Source organism: Onychomys torridus, chromosome 21 (assembly GCF_903995425.1).
Source record: "Onychomys torridus chromosome 21, mOncTor1.1, whole genome shotgun sequence".
NCBI lineage: Eukaryota > Metazoa > Chordata > Mammalia > Rodentia > Cricetidae > Onychomys > Onychomys torridus.
The window spans coordinates 3,810,953-3,838,357 of NC_050463.1; the positions used below are offsets into that span (position 1 = coordinate 3,810,953).

A 27,405-nucleotide genomic window follows, 5' to 3' on the forward strand; every position below is an offset into this window, starting at 1 on the left:
TATGGAAGATTTGCTCATAAAAGACCTTGGACATACTCTAATCCCCTTATCAACATGTACACCTTATATGATGACTGAATAGTATGACAATAATTGGACGGAAAATTCTACAACATGCCTCTTATATGGCTATGATTAAAATTGTGACATCTATTATGGCATTGTTTCCTTATCTTATCCTTAAAGAAATCCTTTCCAAACAGTGACCAGCTCCCTGACATTGGAGTACATGGTATTGTAAGAATTTAAGAATATTGCTATGCTAATTTACACTGTTGCTTTTTTAAAAGTTCAGGGTACATTAACATTTCTTTCAAGGTATATATGTATAAGTTTGCACATGAAAATTACCTTCCATGTCTTCTAGAACTTTGACAATGTTCTTCAAAATTGCGGTCTTCCCATTTGTAACCTAAAATACAGTACCAGAAAATGTATGTGATTTATTACTGGACATTAAGCACAATTCAAAGTACTATCTTTTGTGAATCTTTGAACAATGCCCAATTTACTCACTAGATTCTTCCTCTTTCACATTCAAAATCACAGAAGAGCAACAATCTCCAAGAAAGGCTTATCTCCTTAAGTTAAAAAGTGACAAAGCTCACACTCCTACCTATAGCAGAGAGGTTCCAGTAGGTTTCCAGCATCACATCTTTGTAGAGACTCTTCTGGGAAGGATCCAGCAAAGCCCACTCTTCATGAGTGAAGTTAACATGGACATCCTCATAGGTCAATGAATCCTAAAGGATCCCATATATGTATATAATAGAAATGTTGAGACTGACTGCATGGCAAACGTACACTTCATTGATAATATATTTGCATAATTCATTGTGCTGGATATAGACTATGATGAGATCATAAAATATCAAATGCCATGACCAACACATTTTAAAAGGAAACAGAAAAGGACAATCAGGCCTTCGATTTCTGTGCCCACAAAATAGAACAGGGCATTGCAGGAGAAATTCCTATTAACATATAGAGAGAGACATGAAAACAGATTAACACTATTTAGTATACATCAGCAAAATTTTATCAAAATTATTAACTTCAAGAAAGGATAAACAATATGGGTGTGATGGTACCAATCTTTAACCCCAAACCTCAGGAGGCAAAGACAAGTGATACTCTTTGATTTCCAAACAGGCCTGGTCTATGTATAGATTTCCAGGACAGCCAGAGGTACATTGTAACACCCTATCTCAAAAAAATAAACATAGAAAGCACTCAGAGGCTCACTTGAAATTCCTCCATAGAGTTAAAACATTCATTCCCATTCTGTACTTGTCAATCATAAATTGAAGTGACTCCTTGTAAACTCTAAGGCTAATAATTCCTAGGAAGGAATGCATTTTTAGTAAGTTACTGCCTGGCAGATGAAAGAGTTCTCAAAAACATTAGTAAAGTAAATGCTGGTCCTAAAAAGAAAAATGATAAAAATGATGGAGTATATGAAGATGTGTCAACAGATAAGATCACCTGTTGCTTTTGAAGATCAATTCTCAGCATTCACTTGTGGTTACCAACTATTCCTATCATCAGGTCAAGGGAATCCAATGCTCTCTTCTGGGTTCAGTAAATACCAGAGAGACAACTGATAGTCACTCACAACCACCTGTAACTACAGCCCTAGGGGAACTGGCTCTTTCTGGTCTCTAAGGGCACCAGGCAAAGGAAGCATACACAGGCATGTGAGTAGACAAAAGTCGTACATAGCAAAATTATAATTAACATCCTAATTAATCAAAAAAATAAAAGGGATGAAGATGTATTTCAGTTAGTAGCATTCTTGCTTGCTGAGCATGCATGAATCAATTCCTGTTACATAAAAAGGACAAAGATTGAGATGATTCTAATCCCAGCACTTGAGAGGTAGAGGAAGAAGGATCAGAAATTGAAGGTCATTATTGGGGACATAGGAAGCTTGAGGTAGCCTGTGCTACATGACACACTCACTTAAGAAACAAAAACACAAAAAGAAACACAGAAGAATGTCCTAGGAGCAAGAAGAAAAAAGCCCATGGGACACAAGTTACTAGAGAGTTATGAAAGGCCACAAAGCTGGAATAGGCAACAATTTCATTCATAGTCGACAGAAAAGGCAGCCTGGTGTGAGCACTGAACTCTGTCTTCTGCAAATTTCATATACACACATTCCACTGAGCCATCTTTCCAACCCTACAAACTGTTTATGAACAACATGGCTTCTGTTTCGGACTGTTATTACCAGGAGAAGACATATTTATCTTGGAAGAAGATTATAGAATGTCCCATTAATGCTTATATCTAAAAGAAACAGGAATTTACTATCCATAAGCAAGAACCCATAGGATGAAATGAAGAATCCTTGTTTCCAAGTAATAACAATCACATCCCTATAGAATTACGTATGGCTCTAAAAATAAAATGTTGAGGTTTAGGCTAAGACTGCAACTTGCAGAAACAGAGGTCTACCTAAAATTAGGCCTCTAGTGAAAGGTCTTTTTCAAATAGGCATGGAAACCCCTGATCTCACCAACTGGGAGGTACAAGCAAGAGAATCAGGACTTCAAAGCCAGTCTTAATCCCATGAAGTCGTAACTCAAAAAAAGAAAAACAAACAAAAAACAAAGTATCTCTAAGTTGAGACATAAAGGTGCCAAATGATTAAAAGGAATTGTAGAAAAAATAGAGAAATAGTTCTACAAAAAACATTTCATTTCATCCTCATATCTATTCAATATAGTACTTGAAGTTCTAACTAGAGCGATAAGACAACAAAAGGAGATCAAAGGGATACAATTTGCAAAGGAAGATGATTTATTTTTGCAGATGCTATGATAGTCTACATAAGTGACCCCAAAAATTCTACCAGGGAACTGCTACAACTGATAAACACCTTCAGTAATATGGCAGGATACAATATAAACTCAAAATAATCTGTAGCCCTCCTATATACAAATATATACAGGTCAAGAAAAAACCAGAGAAACATCACCCTTTACAATAGTCACAAATAATATAAAATACCTTGAGGTAACTCTAACCAAACAAGTGAAAGGCCTGTATGATAAGAACTTTAAGTCCTTGAAGAAAGAAATTGAAGAAGATATCAGAAAATGAAAAGATCTCCCATGCTCATAGATAGGTAGAACCAACATAATAAAAATGGCAATTGTACCAAAATCAACCTACAGATTCAATGCAATTCCCATCAAAATCCCAACACAATTCTTCAGACCTCAAAAGAACAATATTCAACTTCATATGGAAAAACAGAAAACCCAGGATATCTAAAACAAGTCTTTATAATAAAGAAACTTTTGGAGGCATCACCATCCCTGACCTCAAGCTCTACTATAAAGCTATAGTAATAAAAACAGATTGGTATTGGCATAAAAACTGACATGTAAACTAATGGAATCAAATTGAAGTTCCTGACATTAATGCACACACCTATGAACAGCTGATTTTTGACAAAGAAGCCAAAACTGTTCAATAGGAAAAAAAAAAAAAAAAAGTATCTTCAACAAATGGTGCTGGCATAACTGGATATCAACATGTAGAAGATTGAAAATAGATTCATATCTATCACCATGCACAAAACTCAAATACAATTAGATCAAAGACCTCAACATAAATCCAGCTACACTACAGAAGAAAGTAAGAAATAGCCTAGCACTGGCAAAGGAGACTACTTCCCAAATATAACACCAGTAGCACAGACACTGAGAGCAACAATTAATAAATGGGACCTCCTGAAAATGAGAAGCTTCTGTAAGGCAAAGAACATAGTAAATAAGACAAAAAGACAGCCTACAGAATGGGAAAAGATCTTCACAAACCCCACATCTGACAGAGGGCTGATCTACAAAATATATAAAGAACTCAAGAAACTAGACAGTAAAATACCTAACAATCCAATTAAAGATTAAAATGAGCTATAGATGTAAACAGGAAATTCTCAACAGAAGAATCCCAAATGGCCAAAAGACATTTAAGAAATTGCTCAACATTCTTAGTCATCAGGGAAACGCAAATCAAAATGACTCTGAGATACCATCTAACACCTGTCAGAATGGCTAAGATTTAAAAAAGAAAAAAAAAAAATGACAGCTTATGCTGAAGAGGATGTGTAACAAGAGGAACACTCCTCCACTGTTGGTTGGAGTGAAAACTTGTACAGTCACTTTCAAAATCAGTATGGCGGATTCTCAGAAAATTGAGAATCAATTTACCGCAAGACCCAATGATACCACTCTTTGGCATAAACCCAAAGGATGCTCAAGCATACCACAAGGACACTTGCTCAACTATGTTCAGAGCATCATTATTCATAATAGCCAGAATCAGGAAACAACCTTAAATGCCCTTCAATCAAAGAATGGATAAAGAAAATGTGATAGATTTACATAATGGATTATTACTCAGCAGTAAAAAACAATGACATCATGAAATTTGCAGGGAAATGGGTGGAACTAGAAAATATCATCCTGAGTAAGGTAACCTAGATGCAGAAAGACAAACATGATATATACTCACTCATAAGTGGATACTAGATGTAAAGCAAAGGATAATCAGACTACAACCCACAGCTCCAGAGAAGCTAGGAAACAAGGAGGACCCAAAGAGGGATGTACAGATCAGTTTGGGAAAAGGAAATAAATATGCCTCTACAGCTGTTTGGAGTTCAGTCCAAAAGAGAAGCTAGACCTGCCTGCTACCACATAGGCCTTAAAATTCCATCTTGAAGTGACCTCTTTACACCAACCTGCACAACACAACACAGACCCCAGGATAGGGTAGGACCATGAGAAATTTCTCAACTCTGAAGCAGCAATACCTATAGTTTTTGAAGTGTTTATTAAGAGGAAATGGAGTGAAAGTGGAAAAAGAAACAACTTACCGAGCTTTTGGTAGCAAAGGGCATTGTTATTGGTTTCAGGCAACTCTTCATGTTCAATTAAAACTGATGGTATGGAAGCAGGTGTTGAGAGCCTGGAGAAGAGCTCACAGACAGAGGAGCCTACACTGTTAAAAACTTGGTCTGTGTGTAATTTAATTGCTAATGCCCTTTGCCACTGCTGAGTGAGAAGTTACTGAAAGCTGGATCAGATGTAGAACAGGGATGTGAAAAGGAGGACATTCTGGCTAGAAACTGTCCGTCAGCAGAAGAGAATGTCCCTTCACAGAAAGGTAAGAGTGCTGTTTTAAAAGGGGGGCAAATGAAAGTGAGGAGGCAAAGACAATGGAGATGACTCTGCGTGGCATAGTAAGGTATCATCTGTATCACTTTTAAGAGTGAAACAGACTTAGAAATGAGAAAAGCTGAAAAGCTAGCTGCACGTTTGCAAACACATGAACACCTGAGACAAAATAGTAAAAAAGGAACCTTCCCAACTGAGGAAGGGCAAAGAAAGCAAGTTTAAAAAGGCATCTTCACAATAGAGAAAGGTAAAGGAAAAGAAATAACAAAATGAATTTTCCCAGTAAAAAAAAAGAGAAAGAAAAGGACTTTTCCCAATAGAAAGAAAATGTTTAATCATGGCCCTACAGCACCACCTTGCAAGGGATTAGACGAACGGTTGCAAAAGGTCATAGGGCCACCTCCACAGCTGTTTCCAGTTACTTTGCAGCAAAAGCCTGCAAATGATCAATTTCCACAGGGCTTTGTTCAGACTGATTGGAAACCTACGGACATGATTTAAAGAAGCAGTGGTGGCATATGAAATGCATTTACCTCATGTTTAAGTAACTGGGCCACACAGAATAAAATTATTCCACAAGATTGGAAGGAGCACATGAATGCTATACTAGAAGCTGGTCCTTAATTACAATGACTCACCTGATGGAAAGCAGCAGCTGCTGCTGCCATCGAACAGCATAATCAGACTAAAGGAAGAAATAAACTGAAGGAACAATTGCTGGGTGAGAGTCAGAACGCTGACTTACAAAGACAAATACCATCTGACGGTGCAACTATTGTGCAATGTCATCTAGCAGCTTTAAGGGCTTGGGCCAGGAAGAAGAACTACCTCATTTACAAAATTTATACAAAATTCAGGAGAAGCTTACATTAATGTTTTACCAAGATTAACTCCAGCAGTGGACAAGCGGTAGACACCGCTTTGATGTTAGAAAGGTTTTGCTTTTGAGAACGCAAATACAGAATGTCAGAAACCCATAAGGCCTTTGAAAGGTCTGGGAGCTTCTCTAGGAGTGTATTAGAGCCATTGCTGACATCAGATCTGCTGCTTACAATGCCAATATTATTGGGCAGGTCTTGGCTAAAGGTCTTCAATCTCACAATACTGGATGTTTTAACTATGGGAAACTGGGGCATTTAAAAAAAGAACTGTACGTGAATAATTTCAAAAGAAATGTTTCTCTTGAAAGTAATCAAGGAAAAGTGTCTCAATGTCTGGGGGTTTGTAAGAGGAAGCCACTGGAGTATATAGTCCTCTTATCACAGAGAAAATGGTAATAATTATGGGAAGAAGTACTTTAACATCTCAAGGACTTATTGTACACCTAGGAATTATAGATGAAGATTAAACACTGTTAAACACTCATTAATATGAATGGCCAAAATTAAAAAGAAAACTAGGTGAGACTCAGATTGAAGGAATATTAGATTCTGGAGCTGATGTATCTATAATTTCTCAAGAATCATGGAATCCCAGCTGGCCTTTACAAGAAATTTCTATTCAAGTTTTAAGAACTGGAACATTAACTTACATAAAACAAAGTATGGAATGGATTAAATGTATAGGGCCTGAAGGACAGGAAGGGCTATTAAAGCCTTATGTGTCTGATACAGCCATGAATTCATGGGGGAAAGATTTGCTTCAACAATGAGGAGCTCAAACTGATATTCCTACGATTTCAGAAATAGCTTGGAAAATGATATTTAAAATGTCATATATTACTGGAAAAGGTATTGGGAAGAATTATAAGGAAAAGTCACAGGCCATGCAAGTTGTCCAAAAGCAACAAGGACAGGAATTGGGTATCCAGATTTGGAGTAAGGGCCACTGCCAGAAACCAGAATGCTCTGCCTTTAAAGTGGTTAACTAATAAGACTGTATGGGTGGAGCAGTGGCCCTTGACTAAAGAAAAATTGTAGGTGCTTGAGTAACTAGGACAAGAAGAACTGGATGACAAACACACTGAGGAAACTACAAGTCCCTGGAATTCTCCTACATTTGTAATAAGAAAGAAATCTACAAAATGCAAATGTTAACTGATTTAAGAACTGTAAACAAATTAATTCAACCCATGAGTCCTTTACAGCCTGGGATTCCTTTATATTCTTTATTGTCTAAAGCTTGACCTATAATAGTTATTGATTTAAAACACTGCTTCTTTACTATTCAATGGAATGCAATGCAAGAACAGGATAGAGAAAAATTGGCTTCTACCGTTCCTACTTATAATAATGCTCAACTATAAAACAATATCATTGGAAGATTCTTCCCAAGGGATGTTAAATAGTACAACTTTATGTCAATATTTTGTAAATCAACCACTAGAAATGTTCATAAACAAGTTCCTCAGTTTGTTATTTATCATTATATGGATGATATCTTTATAGCTGCCTCTGATAGTAATATCATTGAAAGGTATTTGCTGAGGTACAACAGATCTTATCTCAATGGGGATTGCAAATTTCTCCTGAAAAATTCAAAATTGTTTAGGATTTAAATTGAGTAAAAAGAGAATTCACCCACAAAAGGTACAGATTAAAAGAGATCAATTGGATACACTTAATGATGTTCAAAATTATTGGGAGATATTAAATGGTTGCAGCCTATCATTGAATTGTCTACTCAAGAATTAGGTAATTTGTATCAAATTTGGCAAGGTGATTCAGATTTAGACAATCCAAGGCATTTAACTGCTGAAACAGAAAAGGAGCTGGCCCAAGTAGAACAAAAATGCAAAATGCCTATGTGGATTGATTAGATCTCACAACTGAATGTATTTTGGTAATTTTGCCATCTACCCACTCCCCTACTGGACTTATTATGCAAAGGGAAGAGAATATTTTAGAATGAATATTTTTAGCCCATAAACAGAGTAAAAAGTTAAAAACCTGTATAGAAAAAGTTTCTGAGTTAATTATAAAAGAAAAAATAAGACTTTATCAACTGTCAGAAATAGCTCTAGCTGAGATTGTGGTACCTTAGACTAATGTTGAAATTATGCAACTGTGCATAATTAGTGATGACTGGCAAAGAGCATGTAGCAATTATTTAGGAGAAATAAACAATAAATACCCCCCCAAAAGACTTCAGTTTATAAAATAAAACAGAATAGATACTTTCAAGCATAGTGAAAAGAGCACTATTTCTGGGGCTCTTAAATTCTATACTGAAGCAAATAAATTAGGAATAGCTGATTGTAATGAAGGAAACATAGGTAAAGTAATTCAAAGTCAATATGCTAAAAGTCAGAGTTATATGTCATTCTAAGGGTTTATTAGATTTTAATGAATCTCTTCATATTCTGATTCTCAATATGCAGAAGGAGTTGTATTGAGTATCAAAACTGCTGAAATTACTCCTGATAATTCAGAACTAACGTTATTGTTTATACTACCACAACAGGGAATCCAAGAAAGAAATTGCCCACTTTCTATTACCCATATTTGGTCTCATACTGGACTGTCCAGGCTATTAGCAAAAAGAAATGAAAAAAAAATTGATCAACTATTAGTAGCAAACGAATTGGAAGTTTCAGAATTTCATTAAAAAAAAAATCATGTTCATTGTAAAGGCTTAAAAAAAATTTTAAAAACTGTCCTAATTGTTCTTTGTATAATCACATTCCTTTACCTGCAGGAAACAATTCTAACGGCATTCAAAGAAAGAAAATTTGACAAATAGAGGTATTTCGTTCAGCAGAATTTGAAAAATTAAAATATATTCATTATATCATTGATACACTGTATTTCAGTTGGCATCTGAAAAAACTGATTTTGTAATTACACATTATTAGAGACAATGACTCTATGGGGTATACTAATACAAATTAAAACTGATAATGCTTTTATGTTTCCAGTAAAATGAAACAATTTTTTTTCATGTTATAACATAAAACACATTAGAGGAAGACCATATAATCCCAGAGGATAAGCAATTGTTGAGATATCTAACTGAACTCTAAAAGAGATGCTTATACAACAAAAGGGGGACATGAGGACTCCGAGAGGTAGATTACATAATGCTTTGCTACTTCAAATTTTTTAAATGCTAATGAAACAGGACAAGGGCTGCTGACCACAGGAAGGCATTGGACCACAGGAAATGTTAGACTTGCTTTCACTGTAATAACTTTACTGGCTTTCAAATGTACTCTGTCTGAACTACATATGTGGCTGCATAATCTTCAATGCAATTAATATAGCTTAAAAAGGGGGAAATTAATTGTAGGAATTTAGCAATCACTGTATCTGGGGTAGACATCAGAATGAATAGTTTTCACTGTATCTAGGATAATCTTTAGAGTGAATGGTTGTTTTCTAGAAGTACTTTGACCTTGAAGAATCATTGGAAAAACGGTTAAGAATCTTTGTGGAAAACAGTGGTTGCTTTCCTTCATTTGTAAAATTGTTTTTCTGAAGGGGCATTGCAGCCTTTCCATGACTTTGGTCACCAGATGCCTCTGGCACACCTGAGGCTCTTGCATTATTGTCTATTGCAAACAATATACAATAAAGGACTAAAGTCATGAGGGTCTGCAGGACCTTGGGAGGAGGAAATGCTTTACCCAAAAAACAACTTCGTGTAACAATAAATATGCCTCTAGAGCTGTTCTGGGCTTAGTCCATCAGAGAGGCTGGAATTTCCAGCTCTTACACAGGCCTTAAAATTTCATCTTGGAGTGACCTCATTCTTCATCTGAGCCAGGCAACACAGAACACCCTGACAGAGGCTAATAGCTTGTCCAAGGCCATACAACCCATAGAATGCCAAAAGTCTAATTCAAAAAGTCAAATTCAACAAATAGGTATTCATCTATTTATTCTTTAGAATATCACCTGTCATATAGCCAAGGTGTGTTCAAGCTCATGATCCTCCTGCTTCAACCTGCCACGTATTGATATTTCAGGCCTGTGTGAACATTCCAGGTCAAAATGTAGTAGTCCCCACCAGAAGTCAGACCTTAAACTGATTGTTCACGAATCTGATTGTAAGATGGGATATGATGCTACTGTCTGGATAGTTAGTGAACAAAAAGATCTGAACAGCAAAGAGGGTTATTATTTTTTTTTCAAAAGGGAGCTTTCAGATTATCTTAGGATTTCTATGGCTGTGATAAACACCATGACAAAGAGCAACTTGAGTAAGAAAGGGTTTATTTGACTTACCCTTCAATTTCATAGTCCACTATTAAAGGAAGAACAAAGAGGAACTCAAGGAACTCAGGAACCTGGAGGCAAAAGCTGATTTAGGGAGAGGTGCTGCTTTGGGGCTTGAACCCCAAGGATTGCTCAGCCAACTTTTTTTTATAGAACCACAAGCGCAATCATAAAAAGTTGGGCTCTATCCATCATTAATTAAGAAACTACTCTAAACCCGGTGGTGGTGGCACACGCCTTTAATCCCAGCACTCAGGAGGCAGAGCCAGGCGGATCTTTGTAAGTTTGAGGCCAGCCTGGTCTCCAAAGCGAGTTCCAGGAAAGGCGCAAAGCTACACAGAGAAACCCTGTCTTAAAAAAACCAATAAAAAAAAGAAAAGAAAAACCAAGAAACTACCCTAAATGCTTGCCTACACCATGATCTTATGGAGGCATTTTCTCAATTGAGTCATCCTCTCAAATGTCTTTAACTTGTATCAAAGTGACACAAAACTATATGTAAGTGACCCTACCCAATTACACAGAGAAGCTCCATTGGCTGAAAAATCACTTTCAACAAAGTAGCTGGAGACACAATTAACTCTCAAAAATCAGTAGCTCTCCTATGTACAAATGACAAAAGGACTGGGAAAAAGCAAGAAAATGACACTTTTCAAAATAGCCACAAATTATATAAAATATCTTGGGGTAACTCTATCCAAGGAAGCAAAAGACTTGAAAGATAAAAATGTCAAGTCCTTGAAGACAGAAATTGAAAAAGAGAGAAGATAGAAAGATCTCCATGCTCATTGATTAGTACGATTAACATAATAAAAATGGCCATGCTACCAAAAGCCAACTACATATTCAATGCAACCCCCATCAAAATCCTAATACAGTTCTTTATAGACCTTGAAAGGACAATTCTCAGCTTCAAATAGAAAAACAAAAAATTCCAGGACAGCAATGCAATCCTGAACAATAAAAGAACTGCTGAAAGTCTCATCATTCCAGATTGCACGTTGTACTATAGAGAAATAGAAATAAAAATCACATGGTATTGGAATAAAAACATTATTTTTTAATTAATTTTAAAATAAAATAAAATTAAATACACATGTGCATAAAAACATTATTTTAATTAATTTAAAAATTAAATTAAATTAAACACATATGTGCCTACCCAGAATAAATGAAGAAAAATCCATACAAAAATACATACATACATACATACATACATATATATATACATACAAATACATACATACATACACAAGTGTAAATATATCAAGTTTCTTATCCTGGAGCAGCCCATGGAGTGACAAAATTCAGAGACTGCTGGTTCCAGCATGGATACAGGAGTGGAAAGAACAACATTGGACTTCAAGAGACCTCACAGGGACCTCAAGAGACAAGAGGGGACCACTGGACACCATGTGATCTCAAAGGACCACAGGGCACCTCAAGGAACTTTAAGGGGTGCAAAATTCCACTGCCAACTCTCACAGCCCTAGAAGGATCACACACTGACTCCCATGGCTCCCCCCCATGTGGGGACTGGACTCTGAGCTCGACCTTCTCTCCTGAAAGCTCCTGGCAGGGAGTCATAAGACAGCACAGGAAACCAAGAGTGCCTCACACAGTCCAGAACCAGGCCTGCAGCATGGCAGACCAAAAGTGCCCTCCACATTCTGAGTATCAGTCTGCCTGGAGGCCCTCATTGGCTAGTGTGGTCTGAGGGACAGGAGCAGCTCCCTTACAAACAGAGTGCCATAAAGGGACATAGCACAGTGGTTTCAAGCACTGGCTTCCACCCAAGAAACAGAACTGTCCCAGGCCTGCAGAGATTGGCATTGCAGCAGAACCTGGACTACAAAGTCTTCCATGCACTATCCCTGCACTCTGTAGGCACTTCCCCGTTTTTCCTCTTGGAAACAAAAACCAGGGACTTTAGCATACACAGTCATTACTCAGTGTGCAGTTGTGTATTCCCCTGCCTCCCAGATGAAAAGGCCCCCAACCCACTTAGGTCAAGTTTGAACCACCTAATGGATATTCACCAGACAGAAGCAATTTCAATAAGGCATGCCTAAGACTGCTCAATCCTTTCTCAGCTGCACATTGGTACCCCATTCATTAATATTTTCCCAGCCTTCTGAGTTAGGATTCAAGTGCTTTTACTTTAGATTACTCATTACTGCTTGCTACTGTTATTTAATTATATATATGTGTGTGTGTGTGTGTGTGTGTGTGTGTGTGTGTGTGTGTTTTATACACATATATATATATGGAAAAACATTTTCCATATCTGGATTGTCCTGGTGATTGTATACAGCTTTACATTACTTATGTGGCCATTCTTATCCCTCAGTTTAAATTGTCTGGGGCTATGATTAAAGTTGGCTATTAAATGAGATTTTAGTCCACATCATCCGTCCACTCCTTTCTCCCAGACTCCATTGCCTCCAGTGGGGTCACAGGGGTTTGCCAACACAGCCTCCAAACATGTTTTTAAAGATAGGGTCTCATATGATCCAATGCTTTTGGAATTAGAGCAGTCATCACTATGTAACGTAGTGTCAACATTGAACCAAACAGCTAAAATTCAAAATTTCACTTGTGTGAATTATATTTCAAGGTAGAAACAATATAATGTGTGTCTGACTTTACTATTTTTTCACTGAAACACACTGTGTATCAATTGCTTAAAGGTCTAATGACCTGGGTTCATCTCTTGGAATCTACATAGTACCAACTCATGGATACTCTCCTCTGAACTCCACATGTGCACTGTTACATACAGAGCCACTCCCCAACCTGATGTTTATGTGCACACATGTGCTCACCTAGAAAAAGAAAAATTCATACATATATGCATACATTCATACATGAATGTAAAAATATCAAGTTCTTAGCCGTGCATTCACTTACGACAATGTTCGTACTCCAGGCAGTACCAATCGTCTTGACAACAACCCCAATTCACCAAGAGAAAACAAAATCTGAGCTCACTGTTCAGAAAGGCTAGACTCTTTCCATTTTATCCACTTGTTCACTTATTAATACACAGTATATTACACCATAGTCTAAACTGGCCTGGATGTGCAATGTACTACTGACTGGACTGTACATCAGGGAACTGTCTGCCTCAGCATTCTAAGAGAAATCACAGGCATGAGCCAAGATGCCCAGTTTCCACATCTTAAAAACAACAAACTAATAGGTGAGGTAGGACTACTTCCACATATTTTCAATTATGTATTTCCTGAAAAGAACTCAAAATGTCCATGACAAATTTGTCATGACAAATGGCCAAGTGTGGTACATTAACACTGTATGAGAAACATGGGTGTATGCAAAGAAAAGGCATTAGGATTAGCATATGAAAGAAGCCCAGGGCTGGGGCTGAGACTGTTGGTAGACTGTTAGTCTAGGATGTTCCCAGTGAAGGACTCTAACAGATCCAACCACACCAAACACAGGTCAGATCATGGCAAACGTGGTGCCAACAGGATTTACCTCCTCCCCTCCCCTGCAAAATTGTTATCATATATTCCTAAAGCTAGCCACCAAGGTCCATTCCTTTCTTTGGCCAATGATTCATTCCTGAGACTGATCACCAAGATCCAACTACTAAAACATCAACACCTAGTGATCAAAATTCATTATTTTGACTAACCTAATTAAAATACCCAAATAGAACTTACAACATATCCTAGTTCATCCTAACACATACCTCTTTTCTCTCTTTAAAAAAACACTTGCAAAACTACCTGCTGCTGTTTCTGCCCAATTCAGATTCAGTCACCTGTCACTTTACCTTGCTAAATAATGAATCTCTTTGCATTTGTTCTGTGCTTGGAAATTGGTGCTTGAGTGTTGTCTGTGTCTAGTCCAGGATCCAGAGGTGAGTACCCTGCACTATGTAGGACCCTTCACAGAGTCCTGGGTTCCATCCTCAGTATGGCATAAAACAGGCAACTCATGACTGTCATCCCAGCACTCAAAGGCAAGAGTGGGAGACTTGAATTTGGAGTCATCCTCTACTACAAAAAACTTAATTTTCACACAATAGTAGCAGAGGGATGACCTTGAGATCTGGCTTCTCCTTCCTTTCTAGGGATTGGAACTAAAGCCTTGAGAACCAAACCTGGGTTCAATCTCCATCAGTATTCCCCATCACTTTTATGGTCTCTTTGATTTGTATATGGTGGACCCTTAGTAGAGCCTAGCCTGCTGGGCCTACCTAGGTCAGACTTTTCTTTGGAAAACTTTGGTAACAGCTGAACATTTCTCTCTAGCTGGGTTATTTCCTAGCAGTCAGGCTGTTTGCAGATAGAAGGAGAGGAAAGGGGAAGGGGGAAGGGAGGAGAAAGAAGGGAAGAGGGGAGGGGAGGGGAGGGGAGGGAAAAAAGGAAAGCCAGGTGTCAGAGAAAGACTGGGTACCCTTTCCTACCTGCATTCCATGTAACAAATGATATGCATAAGAAAAACCTAAGATAGAGTGGAAATGCTGGGTATTGTGTAAATAACCTAAAAAGATAAGGAGCTGGGAAAATGGCTCACAGGGAAAAGCACACTTATTGTGCAAAGCATGACTCTGACTGAGTTCAGCACTGTATCCACTGAGTGGATCCTGGCCCAGTCAGTCCCTGTGTCCTATCTTCCCCATGATGACTATTCTTGGTTGTCCACTTGATCACATTTGGAATGAACTAAAACACAGAAATGGAGGGCACATCTGTGAGGGTTTTTTTCTTGATTTGAAGTAGGTAGGTATACTCATAATATGAATCTGTAAGGGAGAAACACATAGGCCTTTAACCTGCATCCTGAAGCCAGAAGACACATCATTATTCTAGGTCACACCTTCAGAAGCTTTTGCTCTTTGCCCTCTTTCCCTCAACTTTGTATTAAGTCTGTTCCTTCACTGGCATTGCAGCACACTTCTTCAGATTGAAGGGTTTACTAAAGACCAGCAGATTCACAGACACTGATGGACTGAGCAACGTCTGCATTCTTAGAATTTCCAATCACAGCCAGCCATTGTTGGATTCATTGTGCTGCTGCCTAAAAGTCATTCCAATAAATCTCCTTTCTGTGTGTGTGTGTGTGTGTGTGTGTGTGTGTGTGTACATATATGTATGTATAATCATTCTTTAAATTTTGTTACTCTAAAGAATTGAGACTAGGGCTGGAGAGATGGCTCAGAGGTTAAGAGCACTAGAGGTCCTGAGTTCAATTCCCAGCAACCACATGGTGGCTCACAACCACCTGTAATGAGATCTGGTGCCCTCTTCTGGCCTGCAAGGACACATGCAAATAGAATACTGTATACTAAATAAATAACTAACTAAATAAATAAATAAAGAAACAAACAAATAAACAAACAAACAAACTCTTGGAAAAAAAGAATTGCTATTAATACAGATTTGATAGTAGACATCTCCCAACCATTGAATATTTTAATGGATTCTGCATATTGAGCTCAAACAATTCCTCTATTAGAAAATGCAAGACTTGAAACCAACTACAATACTAGTGTTATTTTACAACCATTTGTCTCTCTTCAGACAGCTATACAACAACAAATTCAGCATTTTTTTCATAGCTCATTCTTATTTGCAAGGTCTATTAACATTTGCCAATGCCCAAGCCAAGGGACTGGCCTCCTCCTCAACCCTAATTCTTTCTTTTCAGGCCACTCAAAAATCTCACTTTTTTTTTTTAAGCAAAATGCGAAATCATTACAAGAACAATTCTCTTTGTCTCATGAGCAAGCTCAGCAAATTAACGGGACTTGTCCTTGTTCTTCCTTTACTGTTGTCATCTGCTGGCAGAATTAACCCTCAGGAGTTAAAATCCAACACTGTTTGGCAAACAGATAATACTATCTCAGAATTTGACCATTTAAAATACGTTCACCTCTGGCCTACCCTGGTAATCAGAGTGGTGAATACCCTGTCACTAATGACCTATCATCCACTAACTGACAGAAGCAGATGCACAGATCCACAGCCAAGGACCAGGCCAAGGTCTAGGAGTCCAGCTGAAGAAAGGGAAGAGGGTTTCTATGAGAAAAGGGGGTCAAGATCATGAAGGGGTTTTCTACAGAGACAACTGAACCAAGCTCATGGGAACTCATGAACTTTAGACGTACAGCTGTGGAGCCTGCATCAGAATGGACTAGGCTATCTGCATATAAAATACAGTTGTGTAGCTGGGTCTGTCTGAAGGGCCCCAGGCAGTGGGATCAGAATCTATCCCTGGTGCATGAGCTGGCTTTTTGGACTGCATTACCTATGATGCCATGCTCAGCCTTAATGCAAGGAGGAGGAACTTAGTCGTGCCTCAACTGAATGTACCAGGCTTTGCTGACTCCCTATGGGAGGCCTTACCCTTCTGGAGAACTAGATGGATGGTGGAGGGGAAGCTGGGGAGGGAGCCGGAAGAGGAATGGGAGAGGGATCTGTGATTGGTATGTAAAATGAACTAAAATATTTCTTAAATAAAAACATGAAAAAGAGAAATTTTCCATTAAATAAATATGCTTGTAGCTGGAAAAAAAATAAAACATGTTCACCTAATAGTTGATACTTATATAAATAGGATCTTTGCTTCTGCTCACAGAGGCAAATTGACCTCAAATACCATTAGTCCTTTTTTTATACACCTTTCCTTTTTTAGGATTACCACAACAAATAAAAACTGATAATACCCCTTCTTATACCACCAAATGCTTTAGAGAAATTTTCAGTGTATGGAATATTAATCATGGCACTGGAATCCCTTACAATCCACAAGGAACAATCCATCAACTACTGAAACAACAAATATATAACATAAAAAGTTGGTTATACACCCACCAAAATCCCTACAACTATGCTGCATCGAGCAATGTTAACTTTACTTTTTTCACTATAAAGGATAATGCTTCTGCTACCCAAAAGCATTTGGCTCTCAAGAAGACAAAGTCTAAGGAATATGTTAAATGCAAAGATCTACAACTAAACAATAGAAAGGGCCTGATGCCCTGTTAATATAGGGGAAAGCTTACGTTTGCGTCTTTCCAGAAAATGAACAAAGTCCCAAATGGCTCCCGCTGTGATACATCCAACCAGGACAACATCCTAGAGACCACCAGACAAATGAAAAATCTAAAGACAGGCAATAAACTAATCAAGAGGAGACACTCCAAGAGGAAGAATAAGCCATTGACTTGGAGAAACATCAAAACCTTAACTCATCAAGCTGAGACTTTGGTGAAACAGCAAGATTATAACATGACTGATCCAAAAATGATGGTTTTATATCTATTGACATTGTTACATGTAAAATTCTCAGATAGTCAATGTAGAATCCAAATGCTGTTTGTGGGGAGGATAAAAAGAATACACGTAATAGGAAACAGCTTGATGTTTTGTCATGCTAAAGATTGCTTTTATCCTTTAGGTCCAGTTATATGGATAAAAGATGGTGTACAAATATTTAGTCACATGAATGGAGAAGATTTTGGTTGGACTAATCTAACTGATCAGTACAAACACTACAATACAGACTTCAGCACAATTAAGTATGCCAGAAAGCTGATAGTAGAAATTATAATTGGATGAAGATGAAAATGTAATATCTGATGTACTGCTTACTAAAATTGTTATTACTGTACCTAGAACAGAGCTATCTGTTGTCAATGATTTAGGAAATAACTTCTGGCTTCATTTTGTACTTGGCTATAAACAAAAACAATCTTTTAGTATCAGAGGAGACACATCTATTCCTGGGCTCTTAAACAGAAACTTATTTGGCATAGGAGTCACACATAAGCACTGTGCACAAATAACAGGGGACAATATAGAATCTTCCTATATATATGGCTTCCCCTGATATCCCTATCAATGATATTTTTCTATCACATTGTTTATTCTTTGAATGTACTTATATCTCTTCTTACTGCAATTCCACTTCTGTTTACACCCTTCCCTTTGGTAAACAAACTGCCTCTGGAATGGATGATTTGGGGGGGGGGGGGGCTACTTATACTGCCCTTCCTGTGGGTTATACACATTGAAGTGGAAGAGTCTGTATTACAATTACTTTGCTCAGCACATCTCTGCAATTGGTCAATAGAATTACAAGGTCTTCTCGAGAATTGTGATGATTCTTGGCATTTACTGTATCCTGCAACCATTGCAGCCACATGGAGTCTTTTATTGCATAGTCCATGATTAATTACTGGAATACAAATTGAAGCCTCAAAAATGGCCTGTATAATTAGTGTAACTACAAACATTAAAGCAAACATAATTGCAGAAATTAAATTAGAGATGGGTGAATTGGAGACCACAGTTTTACAAAATAGAGCTCCTATAGATTATTTGTTACTCAAACATAATCTTAATTGCCAACAATTACCTGGCTTATATTGCTTTAAAGTCACAGTTTCGCAAATACTATTAATGGTGAAACTAATGACCAACACAAAGAAATAGATTGAACCTCTCAAGTACCTTTGAGTGGCCTTTCTAGTTAAGATGACCTTCCCCAATCACTGGTCCTCTGTTAGCTAGTCTTATAATTCTCCTATGCTTGCCTATATTAATTTTACTATACATGAAGGCAATCTATTCTGCTACAGGTCACTAGGGCCTTGTACTCACAGAGAAGCACTAAGAAAATCAAGAATGTTAATCATGGGGCTGGAGAGATGGCTCAGAGGTTAAGAGCACCAACTTCTCTTCCAGAGGTCCTGAGTTCAATTCCCAGCAACCACATGGTGGCTCACAACCATTTGTAATGAGATCTGGCACCCTCTTCTGTGTACATAATAAATAAATAAATCTTATAGGGGTTGGGGATTTAGCTCAGTGGTAGAGCGCTTGCCTAGCAAGCGCAAGGCCCTGGGTTTGATCCTCAGCTCAAAAAAAAAAAAAAAAAAAGAATGTTAATCATGAAGGGATATCTCCTCAATGGAAGAGTGGAAATCAGATACTTGCATTCCATGCAGAAAGCAAAGAGTAGATTTTGTTAATGACCTAGTGACAGTTTTGCTATCTGTAGAGACACACTTCACCCTAATTCCCCAGAGTGATTATTCCAGACTCTCCCTTTCGTACACCCTTTCATTTTAGGGGAGATATCACATGCACTCTATGGCTTGCTGACATCTGTGCTATATTGGTAAGACACCATATTAGATTCTAGGCCTTTCTGCACTAGAACCCGACCTCACAGTGACATGTACTTTGTAAAGGAGTTTCTATATAGTCCCATCTTAATCATTATTGTTCACTGAAACTAAAATGATTATGGGAATTATTGTTGCCTGGAGATCCTTTTCCAAATTCTATTCTGTATATGTATGCCTACAATAAACTGCCTGATATGAGACTCAATAGAGTCTGATCCAGATTGACTGAGAAAATCAATCTACACTGAGTTTAATTCTCATCTCTTCTATAGGCAGAGGATGAAGCCCCAATGTTGCAGAGAAACCATGGGTGATTGTCCAAGCAGCTAGCTGTTTATGTCATAACTCACATTTTTTTGGAAGTTGCTTGTTTGCACTTCCTGTTTTACTAGGTAATATTATTTCCTTCTTGGGTCTCTGACAGAGTTGAAGATTAGATAGTTATAGTTTTCTTATTAAGAAATTCACGGGAGGCAGAGGCAGGTGGATCTCTGTGAGTTCGAAGCCAGCCTGGTTTACAAAGCTAGTCCAGGATAGGCTCCAAAGCTACAGAGAAACCCTGTCTCAAAAAAACAAAAAACAAAAAAAAAAAAAGAAAGAAAAGAAAAGAAAGAAATTCAGAAGAGAAACTCACTAATCGGTATAAAGTATGTAAGTTTGGAAGACATCAAAAGATAGTTTTGGTAATGCAAATTAGGATAGAAGGTGAATTAGATACAATTCTTTGGATTCACAAGATAGGATAGATAATGGACTATCTTCTCTGAATTTGTCAAATGCAAATGGACTAGATATTATTGATATATTTACTGCTTGTATATATTGTATATAGTTATTGTACTTATTGTATGTTCTTCTATTAGTTATAACTTATTTAGACAAAAAAAGGGGCAATGTGGTGATATATTGTGTCCCCCAAAATATTGTGCACCCTAATAAAGCTAATCTGAGGCTCACAGGAAAAGGCCAGATGCTCTATTAAACATGTAAGTCAGGCAATGGTAGCACAAGCCTTTAATCCTAGCATTTGGGGGGCAGAGATCTATTTGGATCTCTGTGAGTTCAAGACAACACTGGGAACAGAGCCCGACACAGTGGCACGCGCCTTGAATTCCAATACTAGTTAACCATAAAGGTCTAGAGGTCTGTACAGACAGACAGGACGTGACAGCTAGACAGAAAGAGGAAATGATGTAGCTCAACAGAGAGAGTAAGTAATATGGCAGGGACAGAAATGCATACAGGAAGTAGGTCTCTTTGGCTGAGGGTTTCCAAGTGGTAAGAGTGTGGCTGGCTTCTTTCTGCTTTTCTGCATTCACCCCAATACCTGGCTCTGGTTTTTCATTAATAAGACCATTTAGCAATACATATTATACTCTTCGTGTGGTTTGCTTCCCTGTCTGACACCTGTATGCTTTGATAAAGGACTACATCAGCAGTAGAAACTATAGCAGTAACAGCAGTAATTCCCAGCATAATGGCAATAAGTATCCAAACCACTCTTTTAGTCCTTTCCTTCATTTGATCCAATATATGATGAAGGACAGACACTGAGAAAAATTCTTCTCAGACTTGATCCATTTGCACAGGCATACAAACACCAATCTGGGCTCAAAGTACATAAATGCTCTGGCAGCTCAAAGTAATAGGGGTACTAGCATTTAAACATGTATATAAAGAAAAATTGGAACAAGGCATATATTCTTTAGATTGACTCAAAGCAGTTTTCCCAATCATCAACAAATAAGGAAGATGAACGCATGCCATATTAGTATGAGCTCCATTTTTTTGTACAAGGGGACATAGTCTCATTGTTAGAAGTATTTTCCAGGGCTGGAGAGATGGCTCAGAGGTTAAAAGCACCGACTGCTCTTCCGGAGGTCCTGAGTTCAATTCCCAGCAACCACATGGTGGCTCACAAACATCTGTAATGAGATCTGGCACCCTCTTCTGTATATATAATAAATAAATAAACCTTAAAAAAAAAGAAGTATTTTCCATATATTCCCCTTCCAAGACTAAATGTTATCCAAAGCTTTTATCAGATCCCATAGATGTTCTTGAGTAGATCTTCCCTCTATATGAGGAGAGACAGGGGACTTCCCAGCTCTAACTAGCCCCACAGAATCATTATTATGAGTGGTAATGGCATTACTACTGAACCCCATCTTAATTCTTTGCTTTCCCATTTGGTATGAGCACAGTAGCCTTCTGAGACATTTCTACTCAATTAGAAATGCAGCTTCCAGATGGTATCATCTACAACAGTCACATTTAATCACACCAAGAGAGTTCCTTTATTGTTTCCACCAGACCTGATCTAAAGTTTCCCAGGTTCTATTAAAGAACTGGGTAGAGAGAGGAACAAGGGATAATGCCATGCACTAAGAGAAATGATAGAGATGTAAACTTGAGTTTGGAGGTCTCTAATTCTTCAATCTTTTCTTAGATGGGGTGGGAAATATTTTATTAAGGAATCCTGTAACCAGCCAGAGGAGTTGGCTCTCTCCCCATTTGGAAGAAGTATTTCTTCTCCTTCTCTCTCTCTCTCTCTCTCTCTCTCTCTCTCTCTCTCTCTCTCTCTCTCTCTCTCTTTCTGCCCCTCCCTCCCTCCCTCCCTCCCTCCCTCCCTCCTTCTCCTCCTTCTCCTTCTCCTTCTTCCCTGTCTCCCTCCCTCCCTCCGTACCTTCCTCTCTTCCTCTCTCTGTCCCCTTCTCTCTCTGTTTCTCTCAATTACTTTCACACTTTTACTTTAGAGGCCTTTATTCTTAGGTTGTGTTCCTGAGAGGCTTCATATTTGCTCAACACCCTCAGGCTCCTATCTCTGAATTCTTGGTCCCCAATGAGTGGAACTAATTGTGTAAAATTAGGAGGTGTGCCCTTTTGGAGTACTTATGTCTTATTTGTATAGGTGTGTCAGTATAGGTGGGCTTTGAGATTTCACAATACCAGTTCAAGGCAAGTGTTTCTTTCATCCTGCCTGCCTGTGTATCAGGATGTAACACTCAGCCCCATGCATGCCTCTGAAGCTCCCTTCAAGGTGATAATGGGCTAACCCTCTGTCACTGTAATCAATCCCAAAATTAAAATAAAAGCCTTTCATTATAAGAGTTGCCTTGGTCATAGTGCTTCTTCACAGCAATGGAACAGTCAGTAAGACACGTTATTCATGTAATATTTTGGTGTACTATCTCTTCGTATCCTGTCCATGTCCTGTGAAGTTGAAAAAGGCTCAATGGAAGTGTAATGGACTGATTTCCTGACCAAACATTTCATCTGCAGTATGGTAATTTCTAGAAAGTCTTTAATTTCTTAACTTTATTTCCCCTCCTACATTCATGCTAACCTCACAATGGTGTTTTTTTAAAGAAACGGGTGTGACAGTTCACATTTAACCTTTGACAAGTGTGGATCCCACTTGGACCTGTAACTGATGGAGGATGGGATCGTCTCAGCTACCCTTGAGTAGAAAGCAACTTTGTGGTTTGCTGCCATCCTGGCTATTATGTCAACAGTACATCACCACAATACAGAATTTGGCTCGCCTTTCAGCACAGTCCAATAAAATGTCTAACAATTTATTCTACCAAAACCAGAAAACTGTTGACTGAAGTCATCCTTAATAGAAAAATGATGAACACAAGACTGACTAAATAGTACAAACAGTGATACCATCTGACTTCAAAACTCGGCATACAACTGCAATTAAAGACTGTACTATCTGGGAAAGAACAGAGATCATCAGAACATAAGAGGAAACACAGAAAAAAGCTGCAATTAAAATAGTCATTTTTTATACATGAGACCAGGAAACCCAGTAAGCCTGGCCTAATAGGACCTTTGTGGCCTCTACATGCAAATGTGCTCATGTCACAGACTTTACGCCCTGCACAGAATTAACTGTAGACGGACACTACACCTGAATGTTCAGTGTCAAGTGCAGAACTTCAAGAAGACACAAGAGAAACTAGAGTTCGGCAAGTTAGCAAATGTGCTTTCCCTGGTGACAGTAAAAGCAGCTGAGGCTCACTGCATGGTTATGTCGGCAACAACGATGTTTCCACCCTTCTCCCCATGCTCTGCAAATTGCAACAAGTGGAACTAAGTCCCTCAGAGGCCCAACTTCCTGCTAGGAGCGGAAGACCTCAGGGAACCAAACAGTATGGCATGAGACACAAAGTCTGGCCATAGTTTCCCATCAGCACCATCCCACCCTGGACAAACTCTACATGGGCTCCATGGCTCCTCCCCTTGTGGGAACCGTAGCCCTTAACTCACCAGTGGATTCTGAGTTCAAGCCACTCTCCTCATAGTTCTTGGCAGCAAATAACAGGTAAAAACATAGGAACACCAGAGTCTCCCACAGCCCCTGAACCTCTAGTCTGAAGCATGTTAGACTGAATGTGGGTTGGGTCAGCCAGGAGGCTGAATGGCTAGTAAGGTCTGAGGGACAGGAGCACCTGCCTTAGGAACAGGGTGCTGTGAAGAGAAACAGCACAGTGGATCCAAGCCCTTACTTCCACCTCAGGAACAGAACTGCCCAGCTATGCAAAGATTTGCATTGCAGCAGAACTTGTACCTGGCCTCCAAACTTGACCCCACAGTCTTCCTACACTCAGTGGGCACCTCCCCTTACTCCTGGGCACAATGTACAGTGGAGTAATTCCCCAGCCTCACAGCTGAAAGGGAACCCAGTCAAACCAGGTCAAATGTAAAATAGCTAACTGATATTAACCAGGAATCAGCAATTCTAAAAAGGCTCACCTCTATTTGCCTCACACGTGCACATTGGTAATCAAAACAATTACACTTTCCCAGCCTTGTGTGGTGGCACTGGCCTATGATGCTAGCCATTGGGAGGGCTAGCCAAGGCAGCAAAAGGTTAAACCACCTTGGTCTATGACACCAAAGACCAACAATCAGGGTCACAAAAGGGAAAGTAACCAGGGTGAAATATAAAACAGAAAGTTTGGGATCAGCATGACTTGCGTAAGCTGATGGCTCATGCTTAAGTTCTTTAAGATGAAGCTCTCATACACTACTGTTGGTAGAGAATGAGACAGTCAGTGGAAACATGATTTAGCAATGTTGGAAAAAGCAACACAGGATACCTCAGACTGAGCTCACAGTGGCCATGAAGAGCCTGGTTCCCTTGACTCCTTCATGATGCTCACTCAAGCATTGGACCAGACCTTCCCAAGTCTGCCCTCAGGCAGGACACAAAAGTAGTGTTCCTTGGAGCTTTCATCATGGCATCTGAGAAAACCTTGAACAGGCCAGGCTCCCAAAAGGCCCAACTTCAACCTACACAAACAAAAACACATATGAAAATAGAAACATATGGATTAATGCATGGAAAAATAGGGCTTAGGAAAAAAAAAAAAAGACATAGAGATTGGAGGTGGAATCCACATAATAGAGAATAAAAAAAAAATATTAATGACATCAATAGGTGATTTTAAAAACTGTAATTGATATACCTTTCAGTGAAATACTTTTAAAAGAAGAGAGATTCAAATTGTTAATTCCCCACATGAATTTAGAGCTGGGAATGCTCGTGCTATCCTGGAATGACAACCCATGGAAGGATGAGGCAGGAGCATCACACAAGTTTAACTCCTGTTGTGGCTGCTGACTAAGTTGACAAAATAACTTGGGCAACTTTATCAGACCCTGCCTCAAAATAACTTTTTGTTTATAACTCAGTGAGAAAGGACAGCAGTGAGCCCCAAGCATAGGGGAGCTCTAGACTAAGCACCCAGTATTCTCTACCCCAAAAGTGAAAATAGAGTGACAACACCAATATACTGAAATAGGTGGGTTAGAAGGGAGTGCTCTGACAGAAACCAGCTGGTTGGCTCAGTGAGTAAAGACACTGTAACCAAGTCTGATGGCCTGAGGTCAACCCAAAAGAGAACACATACCTCCAACTTATCCTCTGACCTTCACATGTGTGCTTTGGCGTGTGTGTTCACACATGTCTCAAGGCCCGAAATTCAAAAATCTTAAAAAGAAAACTGAAAACAAGACAAAAATGCACTAAAACTAAAACATCCAGCAAAATAGCTAGCTATGTTGTAGCTCAACACTGACCAAAACAGAACTCCTTCAGAATAAGGCCAGCATGGCAATGGGGAGCAAAGCATTTACAGTTCACTTCCTACCAAGTCATCAAGTTATCAACACAGAGTTCCCTTAGGGTGAAATAGGAACAAAAGGTTTTCACAGCATTACTTTTCTTCTAGGTACCTTCCTTTGGATTAAACAACTAACTCTACTCCAAGTTGGCAAAGAAAAGAAAAACAACAAAAGACAGATGGAAAGCAAAGAAAGTCATAATAAGAATGATGAATGCAGGGGCTGTCAAATCACACCCTTAGGGGGATGCACCCAGGTCTGTCTCTGTGCTATAGACTTTGCCTCACCCCTGCTCAAGCAGTGCTTACACAGCATCCAGACTGAACACTGAGTATGCTCTATGGCCATCAGCTCATTACTGAGCTCCTTTCTGCTGGGAACAGTGTATTGTGGGCACTTCTCACCTCTGAGAATATGTGATCTTAAGAGTAGGCAGTTCAACACACAACTGGGCAGTGACTCCCCCTGGGGCTAAAGTGCTGGATCACGTATGAATCCTCCTCACTGCTGTCCTGGGCCTATGACACTTGCAAGTATCACTGGGATCTCCACAGAGATGCAGAGAGGTGACAACCACACATGGTCATCCTCTAACTGTACTGTTGTATAGATGTGGAACAGGTGCAAGAGGGCTTACCTACATCCCATCCAACTGAGACCCCACTCTGTAGTTCTGAGAGTCACTGACAAACATCATCATCATGCTGTGCTATCTAATAGCCTCCATATCCTATACTGTTAACACCCAGGATAGGCCACCCTTTCCTGAGGGCTATGCAGGTAAGCCACTCTGGGACATCTCTTACCTGGCAGGTGAAGTGATACCTTGCTCCTTTCCCCAGCCCTGCTGTGCTGCTAGATGGTTTCTTTAACATCTGGGAACAGAAAGTAGTGAGTGGTAGAAGGAACTGTGTTTTTAAACTTTATTATACATGTATGGGTGCTTTGCTTACATGTATATCTGTCCTCCACATCTGTGAAGTATCCTCAGAAATTAGAAGAAATGTGGTGGATCCCCTGGGACTGGAATTACAGACAGTTGTTGTTCACCATGTGGGTGCTGGGAATTGAAACCAAATCCTCTGGAAGAACAACCAATGCTTTTAACTGTGGAGCCAATCTCTCCAGCCCAGGTCGAATTAAAGTTTTCAAAACAGCCTACAATGAAAGGTTTTAACCTAATTTGACTCCTAAGTTGCTTCTGGAAATATAAGTACAGTAGTGCATATCTGAATAAAGGGCTGGAAAGATGGTTCATAGTTTTCAGACCACTGGCTGTTCTTGAGGAGGAAGAAATTTCAATTCATTACATTCACATACCATTTGTATCTGCAGTCCCAGAGGACCTGACACAATCTTCTAGGTTCTTCGGGGCAATGAATGCATGTGGTACATACACACAGATGTAGGAATAATGCCCATCCACATGAATAAAATTTAAGATCTTAAGAACAGAAACACAGGATCTTCTGGATATGTGGTACAGAGACATACATCCCAACTCATCACAAGGCCTATCTGAGCTACAGAAAGGATGCTAGGTCAGCTTCTCATACTTTTAAAATACTTTGTCACTGTGTTTCTATGGGGGGCATGAGGGGGGATATGTATACCACGATGCTTATGGGGCTCAGAAGCAACTTTGTGATGTCTCTCGTTACAACTTTTACATGGGCATTGGGGACCAAATTCAGGTAGTCATGTGTTTCATATGCACACAAACACCTTTGCTCACTAAGCCATCTCCTTGGCC

The 27,405-nt window shown here is 39.0% G+C and overlaps 1 protein-coding gene across 12 annotated transcripts in view; it reads right to left on the reverse strand.

The window, feature by feature from the left end:
- The window catches only part of LOC118571397 (zinc finger protein 431-like), a 152,678-nt gene that overhangs the window by 2,203 nt on the left and 123,070 nt on the right, over positions 1 to 27,405 (reverse strand). For 5 of the 12 annotated variants that reach the window (XM_036170379.1, XM_036170377.1, XM_036170375.1 and 2 more), the window contains 4 exons: positions 26,459 to 26,527; positions 24,626 to 24,818; positions 617 to 743; positions 352 to 412 (listed from right to left, as the gene is read on the reverse strand). The exons of 2 other annotated variants lie outside the window; for them this stretch is intronic. In XM_036170379.1, coding sequence (XP_036026272.1) covers positions 352 to 412; positions 617 to 650 — 95 coding nt within the window. In that variant the 5' untranslated portion in view covers positions 651 to 743; positions 24,626 to 24,818; positions 26,459 to 26,527. Of the gene's footprint in view, positions 1 to 351; positions 413 to 616; positions 744 to 17,384; positions 17,472 to 24,625; positions 24,819 to 26,458; positions 26,528 to 26,605; positions 26,676 to 27,405 lie in introns of those variants that run through there. 5 more of the 12 variants (XM_036170381.1, XM_036170380.1, XM_036170374.1 and 2 more) reach the window with 4 other exon arrangements.